The sequence below is a fragment of the Cynara cardunculus genome (assembly GCF_001531365.2).
Source record: "Cynara cardunculus var. scolymus isolate 2C chromosome LG 3, CcrdV1, whole genome shotgun sequence".
NCBI lineage: Eukaryota > Viridiplantae > Streptophyta > Magnoliopsida > Asterales > Asteraceae > Cynara > Cynara cardunculus.
Window position 1 is genome coordinate 2,957,379 of NC_037530.1, and position 21,675 is coordinate 2,979,053.

The 21,675-nt window shown below is 33.6% G+C and overlaps 2 protein-coding genes across 3 annotated transcripts; both read right to left on the reverse strand.

Annotated features, from left to right (window-relative positions):
• Positions 1 to 3,636: 3,636 nt before the first annotated feature.
• On the reverse strand, positions 3,637 to 9,569 carry LOC112510262 (CDT1-like protein a, chloroplastic). Of its 2 annotated transcripts, none has more exons than XM_025115609.1 (9): positions 9,454 to 9,569; positions 8,001 to 8,234; positions 7,792 to 7,911; positions 7,198 to 7,423; positions 5,675 to 6,217; positions 5,179 to 5,371; positions 5,012 to 5,102; positions 3,987 to 4,066; positions 3,637 to 3,864 (listed from the first exon to the last, which is right to left on the reverse strand). In XM_025115609.1, the coding sequence occupies exons 2-8, from the start codon at positions 8,225 to 8,227 to the stop codon at positions 4,018 to 4,020; spliced, it is 1,449 nt and encodes a 482-aa protein (XP_024971377.1). In that variant the 5' UTR covers positions 8,228 to 8,234; positions 9,454 to 9,569; the 3' UTR covers positions 3,637 to 3,864; positions 3,987 to 4,017. The 2 variants fall into 2 exon arrangements, with proteins under 2 accessions (XP_024971377.1, XP_024971376.1); XM_025115608.1 differs by having other exon boundaries at positions 5,012 to 5,105.
• Positions 9,570 to 14,148: 4,579 nt separating this feature from the next.
• LOC112509732 (exosome complex component CSL4) lies at positions 14,149 to 20,276 on the reverse strand. The gene is made up of 6 exons (XM_025114846.1): positions 19,972 to 20,276; positions 17,888 to 17,962; positions 17,022 to 17,110; positions 16,185 to 16,269; positions 15,206 to 15,287; positions 14,149 to 14,355 (listed from the first exon to the last, which is right to left on the reverse strand). The coding sequence occupies exons 1-6, from the start codon at positions 20,143 to 20,145 to the stop codon at positions 14,264 to 14,266; spliced, it is 597 nt and encodes a 198-aa protein (XP_024970614.1). The 5' UTR covers positions 20,146 to 20,276; the 3' UTR covers positions 14,149 to 14,263.
• Positions 20,277 to 21,675: the final 1,399 nt, after the last annotated feature.

Below are 21,675 nucleotides of genomic sequence, written 5' to 3' on the forward strand. Positions count from 1 at the left end.
TTACACGGCTCGCGCCTACGTAGCTATTTTGCTCGGGCCGGCGAGCATATGGGCAGAAAGTTTTTAGGCCCTGCAACCTGTTTAAAACCTAATGTTTCCTTCCTTTTCTTTATTTCTTCTTCACTAACTCGCTTCTCTCTCTCTCTCTCTCTCTCTCTCTCTCTCACACACATTTTTTTTTATTCCTCTATCGAAGGGTAAAAAAATTTAGGTTCATGAAAGGTGCAATCGTATTAATTTATTGTGTATCACCGTATGTATTTTGAAACTGCAATGAGAACAAGTTTTATTTGGTAAAGTTGGTTTGCAAGGCTTTTATTCCACCCCAGACCCAAGTTCGAATCCTGTTAATGTCATTTTCTTGGTCAAATGATGCCACCATTTGAAAAACAATTTCGTATATTTGTTTCTTATAGTCAAACGGTGGCTTTTTTCTATATTTGTTTTCTTATAGTCAAATGGTGTCACCGTTTGAAAAAAAATTATGGGTCCGTCCCTAGTACAAAGTGAGCAACATTTACGAACTCTACCATTAAAAGTTTGCACCAAGATTTAGTTTCAAAAACTATACAGTGACACACAATAAAACAATACATAGATACCCTTCTGAAACGTAATTTCGTTTCCCTCACGATGAGACCATGAAATGGTGGCTCTTGCAATGCATAATACTACGTGGGTCCGCCATGCTTTTCATTACATGGGATGCTAATAGCAGACAATATATGGCTAATTTGCATCATCAAATTGCAAACCGATTATTTTCCAGTGTTTAAAAATTGTAACTGTATCCAAACTATGATATTAACTGTTTTGATTATAACACTGTATTCATATTATTATGTTGAATCAAGTTTTCATTTTAAAAAACTTAAACTGAAAACATTTTTATCAAACAGTTGTTTTATTCAAACAAAAATACAGACCAGGGGTAAAACAGTCATTTCAACATTCAAACTGTTTATTCAGCATAACAACTTATCTGTTATCATACAGACAACTTAATCAATACATACAACTTTATTCACACACATATTTAAAAACATTAATGCAAGAAAAACAACATTTTATTTATTTATTAAAAAAAAGGAATTATTTAATAATTAAATTTACAAAAATAGAAAGTGGTTCAAGGAGTCCAGCAACAACAGTAGCCGGTATCACCGGGTGTACCCGGAATCTGCAGACATTGACCATGGGTCCAACCACGTGGGCTGCAATCCTCTGTGCAAAATCCATCTCCTATGCCCATTTTGCACACCATATTCGAACAATATTTCTTTCCATCCCATTCAGCCTCAATTATACCTGCAATTATACCCGACAGCTTAATGTTTCAGCAGTCAGAAGCTAGTGCCACTCATAGATCCCGGCTTTTAACGAGCTCGAGTTTGATTGGCCACGTGCGTTCCTACAACGTCACGCTACTCTCTCAGGGGCCGTTTATCACATGCTTACCCGGGTAAGCGCTTACCGAGTCTTGTTATCTTACGGGATGAATATGGCAACGACAAAAAAATTTACCCGGTAATTGATGTCGGCAATTCTTACCATGGTAAGAGCTTATTGGATAAGTTATTGCATATCGTGTTGTTTTGGTGGACTAAAAATCTTATCCGGTAAGTAAGTAATAATGTTGAATTTTACGGTTACTTATCGAGTAAGTTTTTGGTAAACGGCCACTAAGATAGTAGCTCTTGAAAAAGCTGCTTTTAAGGTCTTGTCGCTTCGGTTATAATTTGCTGGAACATATGATTTTGATGTGTGTTGATCGATTAATTTATATGTACTTTTTATCGATTAGTAGTGTTTTTAAATGAAAAATGCATGGATAACGGGAATAAAAACCAAACTGATCGAATTATTCATTCAATTAGATTTGGGACAGTTGCCAAAATTCAATTTCCATTGGATATAGTGGTGTTGCAGTCGGTTTGGGAGGTTAAACCGTGATGACAGTTTAAGATTTTTTTCCAAACCAAGTGGTTTGACATCAAGTGACTAAATTGAACCATAAACAGATGGTGGTCTAGTGTGACTGATTTAGACGGTTTGGACCTCTTGTAAGGTTTAAACTCAAAAAAACATACAGAATAGGATATCAAATTATAATATATATATATATATATATATATCTATCTTTAGAACTAAAAAAACTTGAACAGGTTGAAAAAAGGTTAAACAAATAAGATATAACAGTTATATATTTTTGTCAGATAAAATACTGGTTTTATATATTTTGTAGGTAAAGAAGAGATGTTACCTTTAATTGGCGATACAAAAATGGGTGTAAGAATGAGAAGAAGGATGAAGAATTTGATGTGATTTGGATTTGTGTCCATTTTGGTGTAGATGAAAATGGTATGTTGTATACATATTTTAAATGGTATATATATATAATGACCAAATAAATAAATGCCATTAATTATTTAAATAAATGCCGAATTAAAATCTTTTTTGAAACGTAATTTGTTATTTTTTTTACCACAAAACATAATTTTATATATTTATTAATCAAATATTTAATGCTAATTTGGAATTTATTTAGTTTGGATTTTTATTTTGAGGAATATATTTTTAATTAAAACTAGTTGTATACTCGTGCAATGCGGTGAGAGCCGTGAATTTTAACGATTTTGAAGTTTCGATGGTTTTATTATAGAAGATTTAACGATGATATAAGTTACACTTGATTTTTATATATTAATACAATTTGAATAAATAAAAGTTACGGTTCCAATTACAGTCTATCGATGAAAAAAATTGTATAACGATTTAAAATCCAACATATTTAAACGACTCTACAAATGTGTTTGGTTTACACCAAGAGCAAGAATCAAGAGATTGAGAGCGAGACTGAGAGTTTTAGAGCAATTGAATGAGAGATGAATGAGAGAATTTTTAATAACTCATGATGAATATCAGTTTGAATATCACATTGGGGGATGAGAGAAGACATAGAGGTATGAGAGGGTGAATGCATGAATGAAAGATGTCAAAAATATTTTAGGAACATGAAAAGAAAATATAATAATGTGCATTGGTAACCTTTTACTATGTGTTATTTTAATTGTAGATTAAAAGGTTTTAAGACTGAATGCATAAAATAGCACTTAATGTATTGTAAGTTATTTTTAAGACTTTGTGCATAAATGTATAGTACTTTGTGCATTAAAAATTGTTTTTAAGACTTTYGATAAATCTGGTTTATAAGGTAGTATAGATATATTTATTTTGATGCAACTAAGAAAATACATATAATTTTGAACTAATAATTGGTTGCTTTTGTAATGCTTATATCATGGTTATATAAGGACACATTTTTCTTGCCTATATAAGAAAGGTTTCGTCCTCATTTGTAATCATCTTTGAAAAGAAATAAAAACTTATTCCTTATATTTTTTATTGTTCTTAAGTTTAAGTTCATATTCTTCATACTTTCTCTTATTCTGGATATAACCTGGTGATAAAAAATAGAGCATAATATAATTTCTATTGTTTGTATAATAAACACACAATATAATAGAGCATAATATATTCTTTGTGCTTTCCCTTCTTACCCTTATCAGTATAACTTACACGTCTCACCTTAACTCTTATTCTCACACGATCATTCTTCAGATTTTACGCAAAATGATCAAAATACCCTCACATAGGAACTAGTAGTAGAAAAAAGTTAACGACCGTTAAACGACTTAATGTTTTGATACAATATCCGGTTAAAACATCCAAAAAGAAACACACGAGCAACCCCTCACCGAGTAACTTTCCTCTATATCGTTTCACCATGAAAGCTTTCCTCTCAAGTTCTCGAAACCAACAAATAACAGCATAAAACTAAAACCCGATCACGTCGACTGTCACCTGTTCGAAACGCAAACACGAGTTATGAGTTAGAAGAAGTACCCGTAAAATAAACAAACAAGGAAACGTAAAACACAACGATGACGAGATGCTAAAACAGACAACATAAACAAAATATATACCTTAAGCATCTTGGTTGCATAACATATATAGTTATGTAAGCTTCTCAGTGATGGACTTCAAATCTGACCCTTTGTTGATGCTGTATAATGCGAAAAGTATGTTAGTTTGTATACAAGAATGGTATATGAATGAATGTCACAACCACATCTGTGTACTATTAAATCGAATGACGCGTGATTTTTCCTGCCTTTCATGTCCATCATTGTGTTTTCCTGGGTAACTGTCGGTTTCCGGGCCAGCTTAAACACACTGAAAAAATCGCCTGGAGTCATCACAGGTGAACCTCCATGGCCATTTGAATGAGAGGTGAACCTCAAGACTTATCTAGTTTTGTATGAATCAAATCAGACTTTTTAGAAGATGAGAATCAGACATATAACTCTCAAAGTTGCAATGTTCTGGTGAAGTTTTGAGTCACCAGATTTACATTTTCTAGAGTTTTCGAGGAGTTCTTGAGCCGGCTGTTTCTAAACATTTATTCAAGAAAAGACATGAGAAAGAGACCTCAAAAGGTGTTGAAAGAGCCAAATTGGCAAAAAGATGAATAAAATGAACCCACTTTATCTCACAGCCACACTTAAATTTGCTGTTACCTGATCAAGTTTGAGGGCTTAATTTCAAACCACTCGAGAGAATTTCTAATTTAAAGCGAGATAAACAATATAACGGATTATGCCCACTTCCATAGAGAGAGGTTCAGGGGAAAACCCCCAAAAAAATGAAAAACTGAGGAACGTTTCTTGGTTTTTATGCACGTGTGCATGTTATGCACAAGTTCACACCGGACAAATTGCTTATAACTTGTATACACATGTGTATACAGACCAGATGAAACCAGGGTGTTCCTCCGTTTTTCATATTTTTGCGGTTTTCCCCTGAACATGACCCTATAAACTCCCCATACTTCAAGATTCCACAAAGCGACTTGCTTTGATATGGATTGAATACTAACAAATAAGAGCGATGTTGACACAAAAATCATCTTAACTGCAATGTGAAAACACCAAATATAGAGATTACTCACTTGTACAAGAAATCCCCACAAGGATCCACCTTCTTACTAATCCAATCTGGTACCTTGTTCACAAGAAGCTCTATCTGTTCTTCAATCTCTCCTGCTCAAAACATACAAAAACTCCATTATGATCCCGAAAATAAATACAGATAAGATTATAAAGGGTTTGTGCATACCGCTCTCTATGATGTCAAAGTTATTCACCAAGACTTTGTGAACAAGTTCACCTTTCGTAATTGAAGACCATTGTGCAGAACAAAATATGTTGTGAATCGTCTCAACAAGGTCAGATAAGCAACTAGATGTATCTTGATGCACTTTTAGTCCACTTTGAGCGATGGAATCATTCTTGGACGTCCTATCCTCCACCTGTCACCGAAAAGTAGGTTCGTAGAAGCTAAGCAGCACCATCGGTCCATTATCATAATACAACGATTAAGAAACTTGCATCATTGAGAATATTTTAGATGTCTAATAACACTAATCCTTATGAAAGTTGAATAATATACACAAACAAAGCTAAAATTTAGATTTTTTATACCATGGTCTTTGGTGGGTTTGGCTCAACTAATCCATGTAAACCATACCAATATCAAAACATCATAAAAGTAGACATTTCACATTTGAGCTCGAACTGGTTCATAAAAGCTAATATTGGTGTTGGAATTGTACCTTTTTAGCACATGTGGTTTTTTCATCCAGAAATTCACCTTCGTCGTCAGCAGTTGAGAAATCCAGGGATCTTTTTGCAAACAAATTGCTTGCCATCCCTTTCTGGCTAATCACACTCTTGATCTTGTTTTCAGTAGGAACGGATCTCTTTGGAGTTGATAGGTCAGGAGTCTCAGTAGTTACTTCGGCAAGTACCAATGGAGGTTTCATTGGTGTTTCTTCATTAGCAACTTGGAGAGCTTTGTCGTGCTTGACTGGATCCGAACATGAACTATAACCAATTTTTCTATCATTTGTGGTATCGGATGTAATAGAGGAAGGCGAAACTGAAGTTGGTGAGAGCTCCGTCTTTATGGATTCTTCGTCTTTTCTTGAGAAGTGTCTACTGAAAGATGGTTGCAGGTGGGAAGGGTTAAGTAGCTCAGCTTCGTCGATATTTGGTAGTGTTTCCACTGATGAATCCACGGGCAAAGAGTTTGCAGAAATTGTGATATCTCTTTGGTTAAATGGCTCGGGAAGTTCAGCCTCAGGTACATCACAGCCCTATTTCAATTAATCGAAAAACATGAAATGTTCATATTATATATACACACAGACACACATATGTATCCATTTCATATTTAAATCTAAATATATTACCAAAAGAACATTATGAGCATTGCATTCAAGTTACGGGTTGTTTGGTTGGTTTTCCATCAAGTCCTATATGAATAAAGTTGTCTGTGTGGTTAATCTGTCTATATTGATCGGAAATGTTTTTGTTTGGGGGTGTTCTCTCATATATGTAACGAGCATGTTTTTTAGTTGGAAGGGGCAAGTTTGAAAAAAAAAAACTAGGCCTTCTACATTAAGCTCCGCCTAGAATCTTACTGAATAAGCCACTTTATATATCATTAAGCTAATATCAAAGTCATATATAGCTGACCGAATAAGTTGTGGGACCCATTAACCTCATTAAGCTGCTAACAAACAGGCCCTCAGTCATATGTAAGAAATTATGTATCAAGGACCAACAAAACTATTGGAATACATATGGATAAAAAACATCCATAATCAGCAGATCACAACTAACAAATCCGGCATCCTAATAGATAACATGAACCTTAGATGAAAGAAAGACGAGAAAATGCTCTAACATAATGTATATCATCCAAAAATATGTTTTTTTGATTAAGGCAGGATACCTCAATTTGGTCAACAATCATCTCCTATTCATCAAGTGCCGAATGCCTGATGGAACATATACATTCCCACCACATCCATCATGTGAAATGACTAGTGAACATAGTATACAGCAACGATTCTTCTTGAAGTATATTATGCGTTTGTGTAAATATCCACTGATAACAGCTTTATGGATCTCATGTAAACTCGAATATGCAATATTTCAGTTAGCATGGTGATCGTATATTGTTCAATAACAGTACTAACAAAACCTCTGATTGACAGTTTAATTAGGTCTAAGATTATTTAAAAATGTCAATCTTAGAAGCAGATAATATAAGAAGGGTTGAGAATATTACCTCTGGGTGTGTATTGACAAACTTGATGAGCCTATGGAAAAACGTATGACACAGAGCTATATAAGGAGAGTGTTCAATGTGGCCTTCTATGACATCAAAAAGCAATGTAACTTTTAATTCTGGCTCCATGCTCAAAGTCTTCTTATTGTGTAAAAGTATCTTATCAGCCTGAACGGCCTCTGGGAAAATGAACTTTATCTGTGCAAGATGCCTATACGAGAATTTCCTGAAAAGAAGAAAGAAATATATAATGGTTTGATTCTAACAAAAGGGAAACGGTTATGGTTGAGAAGATAAACATGATAACCACTTTTACACATAATTGCTCCTATTAGATGTCATCGATAAAGAAACTTCAAATAATAATAATATAAAGATAATATGTTATGTGTATGCTATCCTTTTGTAAGAAACCATTTTATGATAACTTAATACATGAAAGACATAAAATAGACTTAAAGAACCGTGCCCAAAAGTAATGCCTTTTGATTTTTGGAATGTGAACAAAATCTAAGATCAAAGATCAACACAAGTGAACATGCTAGGTGCAAATAGATAATAGAAACTGAAAAACAGACTCCAACTTTAAATTACCTTTTTGTGAGTGTTTCAACTTGACGGCATATATTCTGAAAAGTAGGCAACTGTTTATGCAGATTGAGCAGCCTCAGTGAAGTGGTCATACGATCAAAAAACTCCGAGAGGGTTCCGTATCTGGTATAGAATAAAAAAATTTGCAGTTAAAGATTTTATTTCACTTGGTTAAATTATTCAAAGCAAAAGTTACCAACTAAAGGACTCACTTCTCTGGGAGTTTAGCAGGTTCCTTTTTGCACCTAATGTTCAAAGTCTCCTCAGTTTTCTCTGGTGTCGGAGTCACAAAGTTAGCATCAAGATGCTGGCTTGCATGTATATGCAGCTTTTTTACTGGAGTGGAAGCCTCTGAGCATGATTTATCAGCCACGGGTAAAATGCTTTGACACGAGGATCCCATGGCAGCCTGTTCACCCTCGAGCTGTTTTTGACCCATGGCTTGCCTAAAAGCAATATAAATAGACACAAATAGGAATCTTGAAGATAAGCTGAACTACTTAAAATGGCAAAAGAAACAAAAGCAATTCCATTTTCAAAATTTGATATGAATGTTTCTAATATTTGAGCACCAAAATTCTGCTTTTGTAGCAATTAACATTTATTTATCAATCCTCCTTAACAAACTTATTTCAAGTTTTGGACTTCAAATTTAGTCTTTTCACGAAATACTCAGAACCAAATAAACAAATTATTTTCAGAATGAAGTACGAGCATAAAGCAACTCAAAATATAAAACAAGCCCCCTTCCAACATCTTATTGTAAGAACATTGCTAACTACAATAACCTTTTGCAGAAATTCTAGAATTGCATAATAGCGGTGTACTTTTTTGAAACGAATTCGTATTAACTTGCATCTGAATAGGTTTGACACCTATCTACAGATTTACTTTTTGGAACAAAAGAATTTGTTACCATGACGACAAAATAAGAAAGTTGGCGTACTAAACCTAAAATCCAATCAACAGTAGGACTTCAAATGCTTAGATGAATGAATCAGTCAAACCCAGAAAATTCTGAGAAAAAACCCAGATGAATATATATAGGGAGAGAGAGAGAGAGGGACCACTTCAAATACAAACCGTACAAAGTACAAACCAATCTCAACCGTCTGTGCAAATTATCAAATCAATAGCAACTATGTGAATTCAATCGATTCCGAAATTCACTCAACCTTATTTGCAACTAATTTGGTACCCGCCTAGAAATTTCAAAATGCATAAAATCAAAAGGCCGAGATTGGTTTGTGAGGTGTGCAACATTTACATGGTTTGTATTTGATTTGTCCTCTATGTATATATGCTGACAAGTATTTAGCATCAAAACAATTGGTTCATACGATATAAGTAACTGTGTTATACTGAATTGGTTTGCAAACTTTGTGATCAGGGACAGGCCCACAAATTTAAGTGAATGTTTTGTTAACAGATTCTCAAACTGCATCACAAATTCAGAAATCACAAACATAACAAACCTCCATATGATGAAACAAGAAACAAACAACACCCCACTAAAGCAGTGAACCAAAACCCCTTGCATATTGAACCCATTCCACATGAATCAGTAAATGACATTAAATCAGAATCAAGCAATCCACATAAATCAGTAAAGCAGTAAACCAGAATCAAGCAATCCACATAAATCAGTATATATGAGATGCTTACCTGAATCGCAAAAGAAAAAAAGCCGATTGAAGTTGTGGGTTTGAGATGTGTGCCCTAACTCGGCGGTGGGCACAGAAGCACTGCAGCAGGGGCGGTCGGCGATTGGATTTAAGGGCGTCGCCGTTGAGTGGGAGACTGGAATTGAGTGAAGAGAAGCGAGCGGGACTTTAACACGAACAACTTGGCGGGATGAAATCAAAGATTTCATTTCCATTCGACTTTAAACGGAAACAACCATGGCGACCCTTCGTCAATCCTTGTTACTATTTTATCTTATTTCCTATTTTGGGTAATGTATTATAAAAACTTTTATTTTAGTATCTAATATTTAAAATTTTAAACATTTAAGTATTTGGATAATTAGTTAAAGACTAATTTTTAATTAAAAAAAAAGACTAATTTTAGATTTAAAAAAAAATCATGTTACTAACCACATCAGCAAATAATATTGAATTGGATATCACATTACTCATCACATCAATATAATAATCGGTTATATAAGAATTACAATAAAAAATAATTATAAATCATAAAAAAAGAAATAACAATAAATTGTAAACTATAAAAATAAAAAATAATAAATTACAAGTCATGAGAACCAATGCCACACAACTTTAAACCATTGGGGTAAAAATCACGTTTTAACAAATCACAGGACGAAAACATAACTTACTCTTAAGAGCAGTTTATCAAACCCTTAATCGGTAAGTACTTACCAGTAAAATTAACACCATCATTTACTTATTGAATAAGATTTTACTCCAACAAAATGGCATTGTATGTATCAATTTACCTAGTAAGCGTTTACGAAGGTAAGAGTCGTCGCCATCACTTACCAGATAAGACTATTGGTCCTTGTCTCGTTATTACCTTGTAAAATTCTTGGTCTTCATCGTATTCGTCTGGTAAAGTAATGTGATTTGTTAAGCGCTTCATATTTAGAATGGAGAGAAAAATAGCATATTTGTTGGGCTGTTGCAGATGTTTTAGATATTTAAATTTTTTCTTGCTTATCTATATTATATTACAAAACATTTGATAAAAACTCTTAAAAATCATTTTTCATGTATGAAGTATTATATATTGATACATATTACTTAAAATTCAATATTACAAGTAAATTATGCGTAAATACAACTTACTAAAACTCTATTTGTGAAATTTATGTAACTAACTGCATATAAACATAATCATATACAGGATAAACATTTAATTTAAATATAAAAAATTTAAAATATAAGTAAGATAATCATTGAGTTCTAACATAATACTTAAATTTATTATTTTTATAAAAAATTATATTATTAAACCAAACATAAGTTGCTTCATTATTAAATCTAAATTAAATTACAAAATTACAATAAGAAATTGAATCAAATAAATTACACAAATAAATGATTAAATTTAAATATTTAATTTGAAACTAATATTGATATATTTTTTCTAATTTTTTAATATGATATCTTTAAATTTATATTTTAATCACTTTCTCAAAACCACATAAAACCATATTATATCGACATAAAAAAAGAACAAAACAAAACATTAAAATCAAAATGTATCCCGCTGCATTGTGTGAGTATACTTCTAATATTATCTAACAAACAAGCTTTTAATTTACGTTGTTGTGACATTTTTTCATCTAATCAAGAATTATAACATAATTTGACAAGTTAACATTTATGTAATCAGTAATTTTAAAATCTACTCATTACATGTCAACATACGCATTTTGCATAAAAAAGAAACGTACTTTAATTTGATTTTTACGTATTTTCAAAACTTTCATTTTGGTACATAAAATGTAAAGTTTTAAACATTTAAGTACCCGGTTAGATGGTTGATGTGGTGAATGATGTAATATCCAACCCAATATTATTTGTTGACGTGGTTAGTGACATGGATTTTTTATTATCTAAAATTAGTCTTTTTTTTAATTTAAAATTAGTTTTCAACCGATTACTACGGTACTTAAATGTTTAAAACTTTACATCCTAGATTCTTAGGTACCAAAATAGAAGTTTTGAAAGTACATTACTCAAAATAGGAATCAAATTAAAGTATGTTACCTCTTTCATGCAATTTGCCAAAATTAAATTAAACGTTAATGACACCGACTAAGAAAAGAAACGTGTTTGCTACACATATAAAACTGAAACAAGTCGTATTGTATTTTAACGTTTTCAAAACAAAATTGGTTTTAGTTAAAAATTCGAATATTTTATTTTCCAAAATTAGAAGTTTAATAAAATAAAGATTTGGAATAATCAGGTTTCTTGAGTAAAAATGAGTTAAAATTGGTTCATTTTTAATACAATATATCATTTACGTAATCATTTTTTAACGGAAAAATGTTTTTTTTAATAATAAATGAATTTAATCCATATTTATTCCCTTAAATATCTTATATATTCGATCAATAATCTAACAGTTTTATTAAACTCGAACTGAACCCTAAACCTTTACATCTTTTTAGGGTTGTAGGAATGAGTAAAAGGGTTAAAAGGCTGAAACCAAATTGGACCGGACAATTTAGGGGTGGCAAAAAATGACTTAACCCGTTAACTTAATACGAACCCAATCTAAAATTAGCAGGTTGAGTTGAGATTTTTAACCCATTTAAATAAATGGGTCAACCCGCCTAACCCAATTAAATAAATGGGTTGGATTGGGTTGAATTTTTCGACATGTTTTCAACCAATTTAAAATATTATATAATTTTATTTTATTCTTAATATTATATCTAGCATTCTAATTTTTAGTTTTTTTTTATTCTTAATTAAAAATTCAACCGTCGTGAGATGAAACTCCAAACGCCTCCATTACTCTTAATCATTATGAAACCCTAAGAAAACCCTCTAGTCTATTTGTTGTGGATGTGTTATATTCAAACTTTGAACAATTTGTTTGTATTTGTGGTTGTGTTTTATTCCAAAAAAAAAAAAGTCTAGTCCTCTTTTTATTTAAAATTTTAAAATTAAATGGGTCAACTCAGGTTCATCTCATTTATTTAACAGGTTTGGTTAAGAAAATTGTAAACATGTCAACCCGTTGTCAATCCATTTAGATAACAAGTTGGGTTGGGTTGAAAAATCTCGACCCATTTAATTAAATGAGTTGGGTTGGGTTGAGATTTTCAACCTATTTAATAAATGGGTTGAACCCGAATCCAACCTGACCCATTGCCACCCCTACCCAACATAGCCATTCATAGACTGGTTAAGGTTGTTCGTCGTGTACATGTTTTGTTGAATATCTTGTTAAGATCGGGATTATAGCTGATCAAAGCTTAGTTGAAACCAGTGTCGTAAATGAGTTGGCTCAAATTTTGTCTAATTTGAGTACAAATATGAGATGGAAACATCTTTTCGAACTGCGTTTGAGTGCATTAAAATATGTGTGTGCGTTTATGCTCAAGTTTTTATGTATATTTTTCCATCGTATAGTTTATCAACATAGCTCCAATGGAGTTTGAAATCAGTGTATTGAACAGAGTTCTCACGAGAACATGTAAAACTTCATTAGATTACTCTGCAAAAAATTCTTTAAGGAGAGAATGAGAGTTCTAATAATGGTTCTAATGGTTAAAATGATATTTTAATGTGCCAAAGTATCAACCTGACCAATCCATAAGGTTTGGGTTGGGTTAAGATTTTTCAAACCGGAAGCATTGGGTTGAGTTGTTTAAATGGCTTCAACCCGATCAACCCAACTCATGAGCAACCCTAATACGAAACATATCAATTGGCTTGAACTTGGACTACAAAGATCAAAAGTGCGTGGAGGTCCCAAGTTCAAATCCAATGAGGAATAAAAATCCTCTTATGGCTACGGAGGTTCAAATGCGGTGACTACAGACTATCCGCAAAGCAGGTAATCGCCTTAGGATTAGTCGGCTCACATAACGGGTTTGATATCCCGGCTAATAAAAATAAAACAAAGCGTACCAATTAATTAGCACCAACTTAATTGCTACCAGCATTTTCGGTTGGTACAACTATACCAAGAATGCGTAGTACACGGTACAAAAAATCAAATATCATTGTACTAATAACCAACTAAAAACCGACTGACAAACATGTTCAATTTTTATACTAATCTAATAGTAACGAAGTCGGACTCTGTTTGCATTTGTCAAATCGAGCACTTGCGCTATCGTGGGTTTAGACAAGAAAAATATGCCCAAAAGAATTCCGAAATGAACCCATGCTAGTACCATGAGAAAAATCGAAATGAACCTGTGATCAAAATGGTCAAATCGAAATGAACCCGTGACACCGTGAAAAAACTGGTTAGACCAAGAGACTCGACCAAGCAGGGGTGAAAAAACAAGAAGTGCGTATGCTGTCCTCTGAAGCACCTCAGCTCACACCACCAGTCCCATGGCTACCACGGACCATACCAGACCAGACCAGACCAATCAAACCCAATATATTACGCTACACACACATTCTAAAAAGTAGAGCGGTTGTGGGCTATCATTGATGAAAAGCCATGAATCAGTAAAACTCCAATGAGATTAGGATGTTTCGAAAACTTGGTCTGAACCCTACTTGTGTAATATCATCTCCATGCTGTGAAAGGACTACACACACACGCACGCGCACGCGCGCACGCACACACATATATATATACATACACACATACACATACACATACACACACACATATATATATATATAGAGAGAGAGAGAGAGAGAGAGAGAGACCTCAATTATATGAAAATTTTGGAAGGTAAGATTGACAACTAGCAGTTGATTTAGTCTTCAGATACACTAAAAACAGCTTCTAACAATCATGAATCTTGATTTCAAGCTCCAACTTTAGCAACCTTTCTCTGCTCAATTTGACCAGTCAACGGACACTGCATCTCCGTCCAGCTAATTGGAACCATCGTGCCGCCTATATAAAAACCACGCCAACAAATGCAGTTACGAACAACATTGTTTATCTAAAGACTGAAACCCGTCAAGCAGCACGTTCTTAAACGGTAGCTACACTTTGACTTTTATGGTCAAAGAAACAACTTCCCTATTCCCTAATTCAAAACAGTTTAATAAAACTGAACACCAAACTAGTTATCTGCAACATCCTTCTTTTTGAGAAACAGACCCATGAAAATTGCAACGATTTCTCGTTTAGGATGTTAAGAAAAAATTGCCAAGTTTTCTTCGTTTGGCACACTTCCAAGTATGCGTAACCTATATACCCATCGTTGTAATTAGAATCTATCTTTGCTATCGAATTTGACCTATATAAGATATCTAATTATTACTCTATCCGTCCCAAAATAAATGTCTACAATGAAAAAGGCACACAGTTCCGGAAATATGTAATTATTACACTTTTTGATTAACTAAATGACAATTTTAACCTTGAATAATAGAGGAAGTAATGAATTTTTCCAACTCATCATTAATTATTACACTCCCGTCCCACACTCTGCATTTCAGGACGTCCCATGAAAGCGACAACATTTCTCACACTTCGATCATTTACAGGCGTCACGACATCTAAACTATTTTGCGATTTTCATTGTGTTTTTCAAAAGTTCATTTATAGAACGCTACTTCTACAGTCGAGCCAGGCAAAACAACACCAAAGGCGCGACCTTCATATGATCACAAAATGTCGATGAAGAATCAACCGTAGCCATATGATGGTTTAGCTGGGAGAAAACCTAATTATAAATCCCAATAACCATGAAAACCAACATCATGAATTTGAAATTCAGACAGAACAAGAATCTTACCTGCCATGCTTTCTGCCGATACAACGCCCAGTTCATTTTGTGCAGTTGAAAGATAATATGCACGCGCATCTCCTAGAGAAAGCTTATCGATGACGGTTTTGTTAAGGAAGACACTAACAGCATTGCAACATATGCGTGGCCTTCGATGTGAGTGACTTTATAAGAAAATCAAGAACATGAAACCGAACGAAATGAACCTAGTATATCCCACTCGAAAGTAGGGTCTGGGAGGGGTACGATGTATGCAGACCTTACCTCAACCGCTAGGATCAAGAGGTTGTTTCCATGAAGACCCTAGGCTTGTGCACGATGTAAGGCGTGTGCAAGCAGGCAATAAGATAGGTAATATATCACGTAAGCAGGAAATATAGGGAGATGTTTGTTTGGAATCTGAATTGGAATGGTCAATTACGTTGACCAAATTCCATTCCGACGATTGGTTTACCGATGGAATGGATTTGAATTCCATTCATTCTACCAACCATGGATTTCATCATTCCATAATAGTAGGGAAGGAATTGAATTCCATTTCAACCAATTTTCTTTAAATGACAGAACTACCCCATTGAACCAATTTTCTTAACTTATTCATATTTAACTTAAGAAAAAAATTAAAAAAAAAATTCTAAGAAAGGGTATTTTGGTCATTTTTCAATCCAGTTCCTCAGTAACCAAACAAGCAGATTCCAATTCATTTGATAGATTACATTCCATTTCCTGCCAACCGTTCTTAGTCAGACCTAATAACATTCCATTCAATTCCTTCCAGATTGCAATTACTTTGACAGATTTTGTTCCTTCAAAAAATATTCTGCGAACCAAACACCCCCTAAGATGTACAATAATGATTCAGTCGTGTGTGCACGATTCAATGGTGTGCAAGCAGACAATGGAACAAGGTCAAACATGGTCTTATTCCTGAAAACATATCGGAAATATATAAATACGTGGTTGCAGAGAATCTTGAAATGAAGGATACTACCGAAGCTTTGACAATGTCACCAGGGCGGAAGGATGTATGCATATCTACTTTGTCAATCTCGGTTGCTCTGACATCTTGTTGCCTGTTAATATCAGCAAAATACAAAATTTGGAATCTAGAGATCGGTAGTGGGAAAAATGCATGCATATCTGATTTATAAGTGGGAATATTATTTACAGCTTTGGCTTAACATTGAGCAAGGCCTTTCACCATTCCATATAAAGCAGAAAACATTAAATACATTAGATCTTCAGCTGTTGTTGCATGCTAGCAATGCAACACTTGACATGATAAAAGAAAATTAATGTTCAAAATAGCACGTTAATCCAACCATAGGCAAATGAGAACCGTGGAACCAACTATTCATGAATTATTCATGGTAATATTGTAATTGATATTCACAGTGAATCACTTTTTACGTTTTAACATAATCCTTAAGTTTTTCATAAAAATCTAATGAACTCCTATCAAACTTGAACTTCAATGTAGTCCTTCTGTTAATTTGTTTTTTATTTAGATAAAGGGGATGGAAACCCTTGGAAAAATTTATTCTCTCTTAATTTGTTGAAGTCTAAAGATTGAAACATTCTACTAATTTTGTATACCTATCTAGATTATTGTATTGCTTAATTTGTTGATTTCTGAGTTGCGCTATTGGTTTGGCATATTGAGTTCAAATTCGGGTGTACCCATATTTGATTCAATTAACATGTTCACGACTCGTTTAGAATTTTTCAACTTGTGAATATTTGAACCGGTAAATTACTCCAAAAAAAAGTTGAATGTAATGCTTACACCCTTCTTAACAAACAAAAATCTTAAAAAGATGATTACCTGATGATGCCAGAGAACTTTTCTCGCACAGCTTTCGAACCAACACACATAATATCAGCAGAAGCCATCCTAGCCATCACCTTAGTTACCTATTGCAAATGATAAAAGGACATCAACTTTAACATAAACCTAGTTCATATGACAATGAAAGAAGTACTCCCGCATTGGCTTAACCAAAATAACCGGTAATGCTTATCGAAAGATTCAGCTACTTTGAGGCAAGTAACCACTTGCTAATGAACCAAAAAAAATTCAGGGGATAGTACAAGGCCATAATATATATATATATACACACACACACACACACACACATACATATAATACGTAGCAGTTAACCAATATGAATTCTGAGATTATGGCAAAAGCTATATAAATCAGAAATATAAATCCTATGACATAATGAAGTGAATCAAGTAGCTTGACAGTCAAATGATTGGATATATTCAGCTTGTAAGAAGAAAATAAATCATATAAACCAGAATTGGAAATAATATTGTGGGTAAAGCAGAAACCAACTCCTAGAATAATGGTATGCACAATTATAACCTGAAGAAGAAAATCAAATCAAATCAAGTATATAACGAACTCTGTTTCCATCAGATCCAAGAACAATGTTATGCCTTTTTGACGGAGACGTTGATTCGGGTATTATTTTGGGCACAAAATGTTTTTCCAGTGACTGAATCTGGTTCCGGAGATTAATGGTAAAAGCATTGCTTGCCAAATGGTCCATAGGCAGGCAACGTGCTTTACTCTTAATAAAGTATTACTCTTATAGGCTTTATGTTGATTCATAATCAGAAAAGGTCCAAGAAACCAACCCCAGTAAAAGGAACATTAGAGAAGATCTAAGTAAGGAATCTTACTCGAGCAATGACAACACAACCTGGCTCAGGAACAGGACCGTGGGCTTTGTGTCCAATCACTTCCACAGTTGGCCTCTGACATTTAATTAGGAAAAGAATAGGTAGATAGATAAATAGATAAGAAGAAAGAGAAGAGATGCATATTCACGATGATAAGAAGAAACACAAAGCAGCATTATAATGGGAAACAAGGGTGAGTGGTAGAACAACCCCAGATTCAATGTTTAGCAGCCAAGAAGTAAAAAAGAAACGATCAATATGTTCAACGTATGAAGAGAGATTAAATTAACTATAACTAAACGTATAGTTGAAAATTATATTCACGCATTTCATTTAGCTCCCTGTCGATGACAAGGAAGAAAAACTTGCCAGAATGAGTAACAAGATGCGAATTAACATCTTGGTCAACAAGATCTTAATTCCTCTAGATTCCAAAGGTTAGGTTGAAAAGTTCTATATGCTTCAAGCAATGTTCTAATCAATCTAGTAATGACTCGATGAAATTAAGAAAAACAAAACCAGGCTACATAATAACAATTCATATTATCCCCCTACTTTCTCTGCTCTTCTCCCTGACCAAATAGGTGTTCCTCATGTTACAAGTTTATAACTTTATTTAGTATTTGTCAACTTCTGAGAAAAAAATCAACAAATGCACAACTGAATCTGGTGTAATATAGGACGAGTCGATGCTGATTCACAACAAGGTCCTTGGTACTTTTACTACATCTTGTATTTAATTACTTTACAAGCCATGCCACTCGTTGTAGCATAGTCTTGCATGTATTGTGATTTATAAAAACTCCAACCTCAATACAAACTCTCACAAAAAGGGGGCTAAGAAACGCTTTGATCAACAACGCAATATGCTGGAGATAGTATGTAGATGCGGATTGATAGTTTTGTGCATATAGCGTATACTAAAATTTGGGAATATAAAATAATGTCTCCCTTCAATAAATTATTATAATTAGTGCAAACTCAATTACCAGTAAACGTTACTATCTTCATTCTAAAAATAGATATATTGCAACTTCCCCAATCAACCGGATTTGAAATTGACATGACTTGTCTTTTTCATCTTAAAAACCAAACTTCTGTAATGTGCAGTAAATCTTTATACAAGTTAACAGAGCCCCTTATATACTCTAAATATGTATCAAGTCTAATCCCATTACAATAACGTTGACCATCAAAGATATAATCATGTGATGTAAGTCCAATTAACAATAGTAAGCAGTTACTAATTATAGGATGTGGAGTGAGATAGCTCAATATTCGGAGAAGGGCACAAACCATCTAAAAGGCAAACTGTAAACGGGTTTGTGTTTTCTTTACGTCCCCTTTTCTTGAACTAGAATTTCGGAAAGTTTTAGGCTTATTTGAATCATACAAGGTTTTTGTTGTAGGGGTTTTAGAAAGTAGAGGGATGTTCGTGGGAAAACTCCAAAAAAAATGAAAAACTGATGAACACCCTGAAAGTAGAGGGATGTTCGTGGGTTTTAGAAAGTAGAAGGATGTTCGTGGATTGTATTCATTTGTGCATTCAAGTAATTGAAGCCATTTCTTGGTCATACAGGATAAATTACTCTCTATGCACTTGTGCATACTGTCCGGATAATGTTTACCAGTTGTTCCTCAGTTTACCATTTTTTGCGGTTTTCCTCATAATCTGACCGTTAGAAAGTATATTATATCTAGGGGATCCCAAAACTTTTCTTTTCATGATTTTTTCATCAATAAGATACTTTTCCCTGTAAAAATGAGATATCTAAGCAGAAAATACATGTAATTCTTGGCAGAGTTATCAAGTCTATACCCCCTTCATTACCAGAAACGAGATTGTGCCCTTGCCTTTCAAGGTCAAACTTATTACTACATTACATGTTCAAACTAGAAATGCATATCGTCGTTCAAATTTAATACGGCCATGAATTCGTCATAAATTTCACTAATTTTTTTCAAAATTTACAGAAATATAGACCAATCGGATTATTTTTGAAGTTTAAAACTGGTGAGTTCGAGGTCAGTGCAGTGGTATTCTAATTTGATATGCACATTTGAATATGTATGTGTATATGCACCTGGTCTGGAGATTCAGGCGACGAAGGAACGATGCAACGGCGGCCGGTGAGGGAGGCGTAGACGGTGTTATTGTAGGGTGCGATATATGCTCCCCTCCCTGCTTTCACTTCGGATCCTTTGCCCAATACTTCCCCTGGTGTCACCATCTCCTCCTCTGCTATTTTTTCTTGCATTCTATCTTTCTTTCTCTACAGTGACGAGTGACCGATTGAGGTTGAGAGTTGGGAACTGGGAAGAGGGTTTCTAGGACTTCAATGGCGGCCGGCGACAACACAACGACGAACGGCAAGAGTTTATACGGCGTTCCTCTCTCTTTTGGGTAAACCTATTTTAAATATCAATAATAATAATAATAATAATATAAAAAATTAATTTTGTTATATTGTGATAATTCACATTTGACAATTAAAATAATGTCACAAATAAGCATAAATTGGAGGGAAAATTTCAAAAGAATTCGATAAATTTCTCATTTTGATTGGTTAAATTTTTAAATCTTTTTTAAATAAATTAATCATTGAACTTTTAAAAAATGTTATTTATCTATACTACGTTAACAAGTATTTAGACCAAAAGTCTTAAAACATAAAATACTATCAATTTATGCAAGAGATTCAAAAATCTCTTAAGTACAAATTATTATGCATAACGTACAAATACTTAAAACATACCATTTGTTGGTTAAAGTTTCAGATTTAAGTAAACCATATTTACATTAAAAAGATGTTTGGTATTTCAAAAGTTGTTTGACACTTTGTTTGTTTCCTATTTTGAATTCAAAAATTTTCTTTCTTTTGAAGTAAACTGAAATTTGAAGCAACAATATCATAAAGAGATTCAGATCCTGCATGTACCTCACCCAAACCCTTCAACTTTATATGGGTTTAGAAACTCAACATGTGTGCAATTATTTTTCCAATCGATCATATTAACCTTCAACTTTATATATTAGTTGACTTGTAAAATAATCACACAAACTCATGATTCAAGACTAAACTAATGTTTCAAAATTGTGATTCACTCGTGTTGCATTGCATGGGTACACCACTAGTGTGTGTGTATATATTCTTATTAACGTGAATATCTTACTTGTTATGCGAGCCAACTAATCCCATGACGACCACCTACTTTACGGGTAGCCTGAAATCACCTAATTTGAACATCTGTGGCCATAAGGGGATTTTTGTTCCTTCTTAGAGTTGAACCTGAGACCTCCAGACATTGTTGACCTTTGGAGCTCAAGCTCAAACCAATCAAACACCACCCTTATAGTTAAAATAAAAAAGAAACCTAAATCACTTTTACCTTTCCTAAATCTTACGTCATTGAAACTCCTTTATCGTATCAACGTAAGAAAATAAACAAATCACAAAGAGGGAGATCGCTGGAGGGGCCAACGGTAGCGATAGACGTTAACTATAACATTCGTATTTATTTCGTCAATCTTTTATTAAAAACTTCTATTAAAATACAATAACATTCGTATTTATTTTGTCAATCTTATGGTATTGTATTCATTTGTTAGTATTTTGATTTTATTTAAAACTTCTAAAAGAATTGTAATAGAAAAATACTGAATATATGCAACACTTATTAAGCTCATATCATCAAAACAATGATTTGATGTTAGGTTAAAAAAGATGCAATTAAGCACTAACCGGTAAGAGTCTAACACTCTCACGTACCTTACCCGATAAGATTTT

Bases quoted from the DNA above. Each gene is read 5' to 3' on its own strand.
- LOC112510262 (XM_025115608.1), bottom strand. From the start codon at position 8,227: ATGGGTCAAAAACAGCTCGAGGGTGAACAGGCTGCCATGGGATCCTCG. The intron at 5,372-5,674 runs GTACAATTCCAA...TTTCGGTGACAG, and splicing joins AAACCACATGTGCTAAAAAG to GTGGAGGATAGGACGTCCAA. The intron at 4,067-5,011 runs GTGAGTAATCTC...CGCATTATACAG, and splicing joins TGTGGGGATTTCTTGTACAA to CATCAACAAAGGGTCAGATT.
- LOC112509732 (XM_025114846.1), bottom strand. From the start codon at position 20,145: ATGCAAGAAAAAATAGCAGAGGAGGAGATGGTGACACCAGGGGAAGTA. The intron at 17,111-17,887 runs GTAAGATTCCTT...CATTTGCAATAG, and splicing joins GTTGTGTTGTCATTGCTCGA to GTAACTAAGGTGATGGCTAG. The intron at 16,270-17,021 runs GTAATCATCTTT...TGATATTAACAG, and splicing joins AAGTTCTCTGGCATCATCAG to GCAACAAGATGTCAGAGCAA.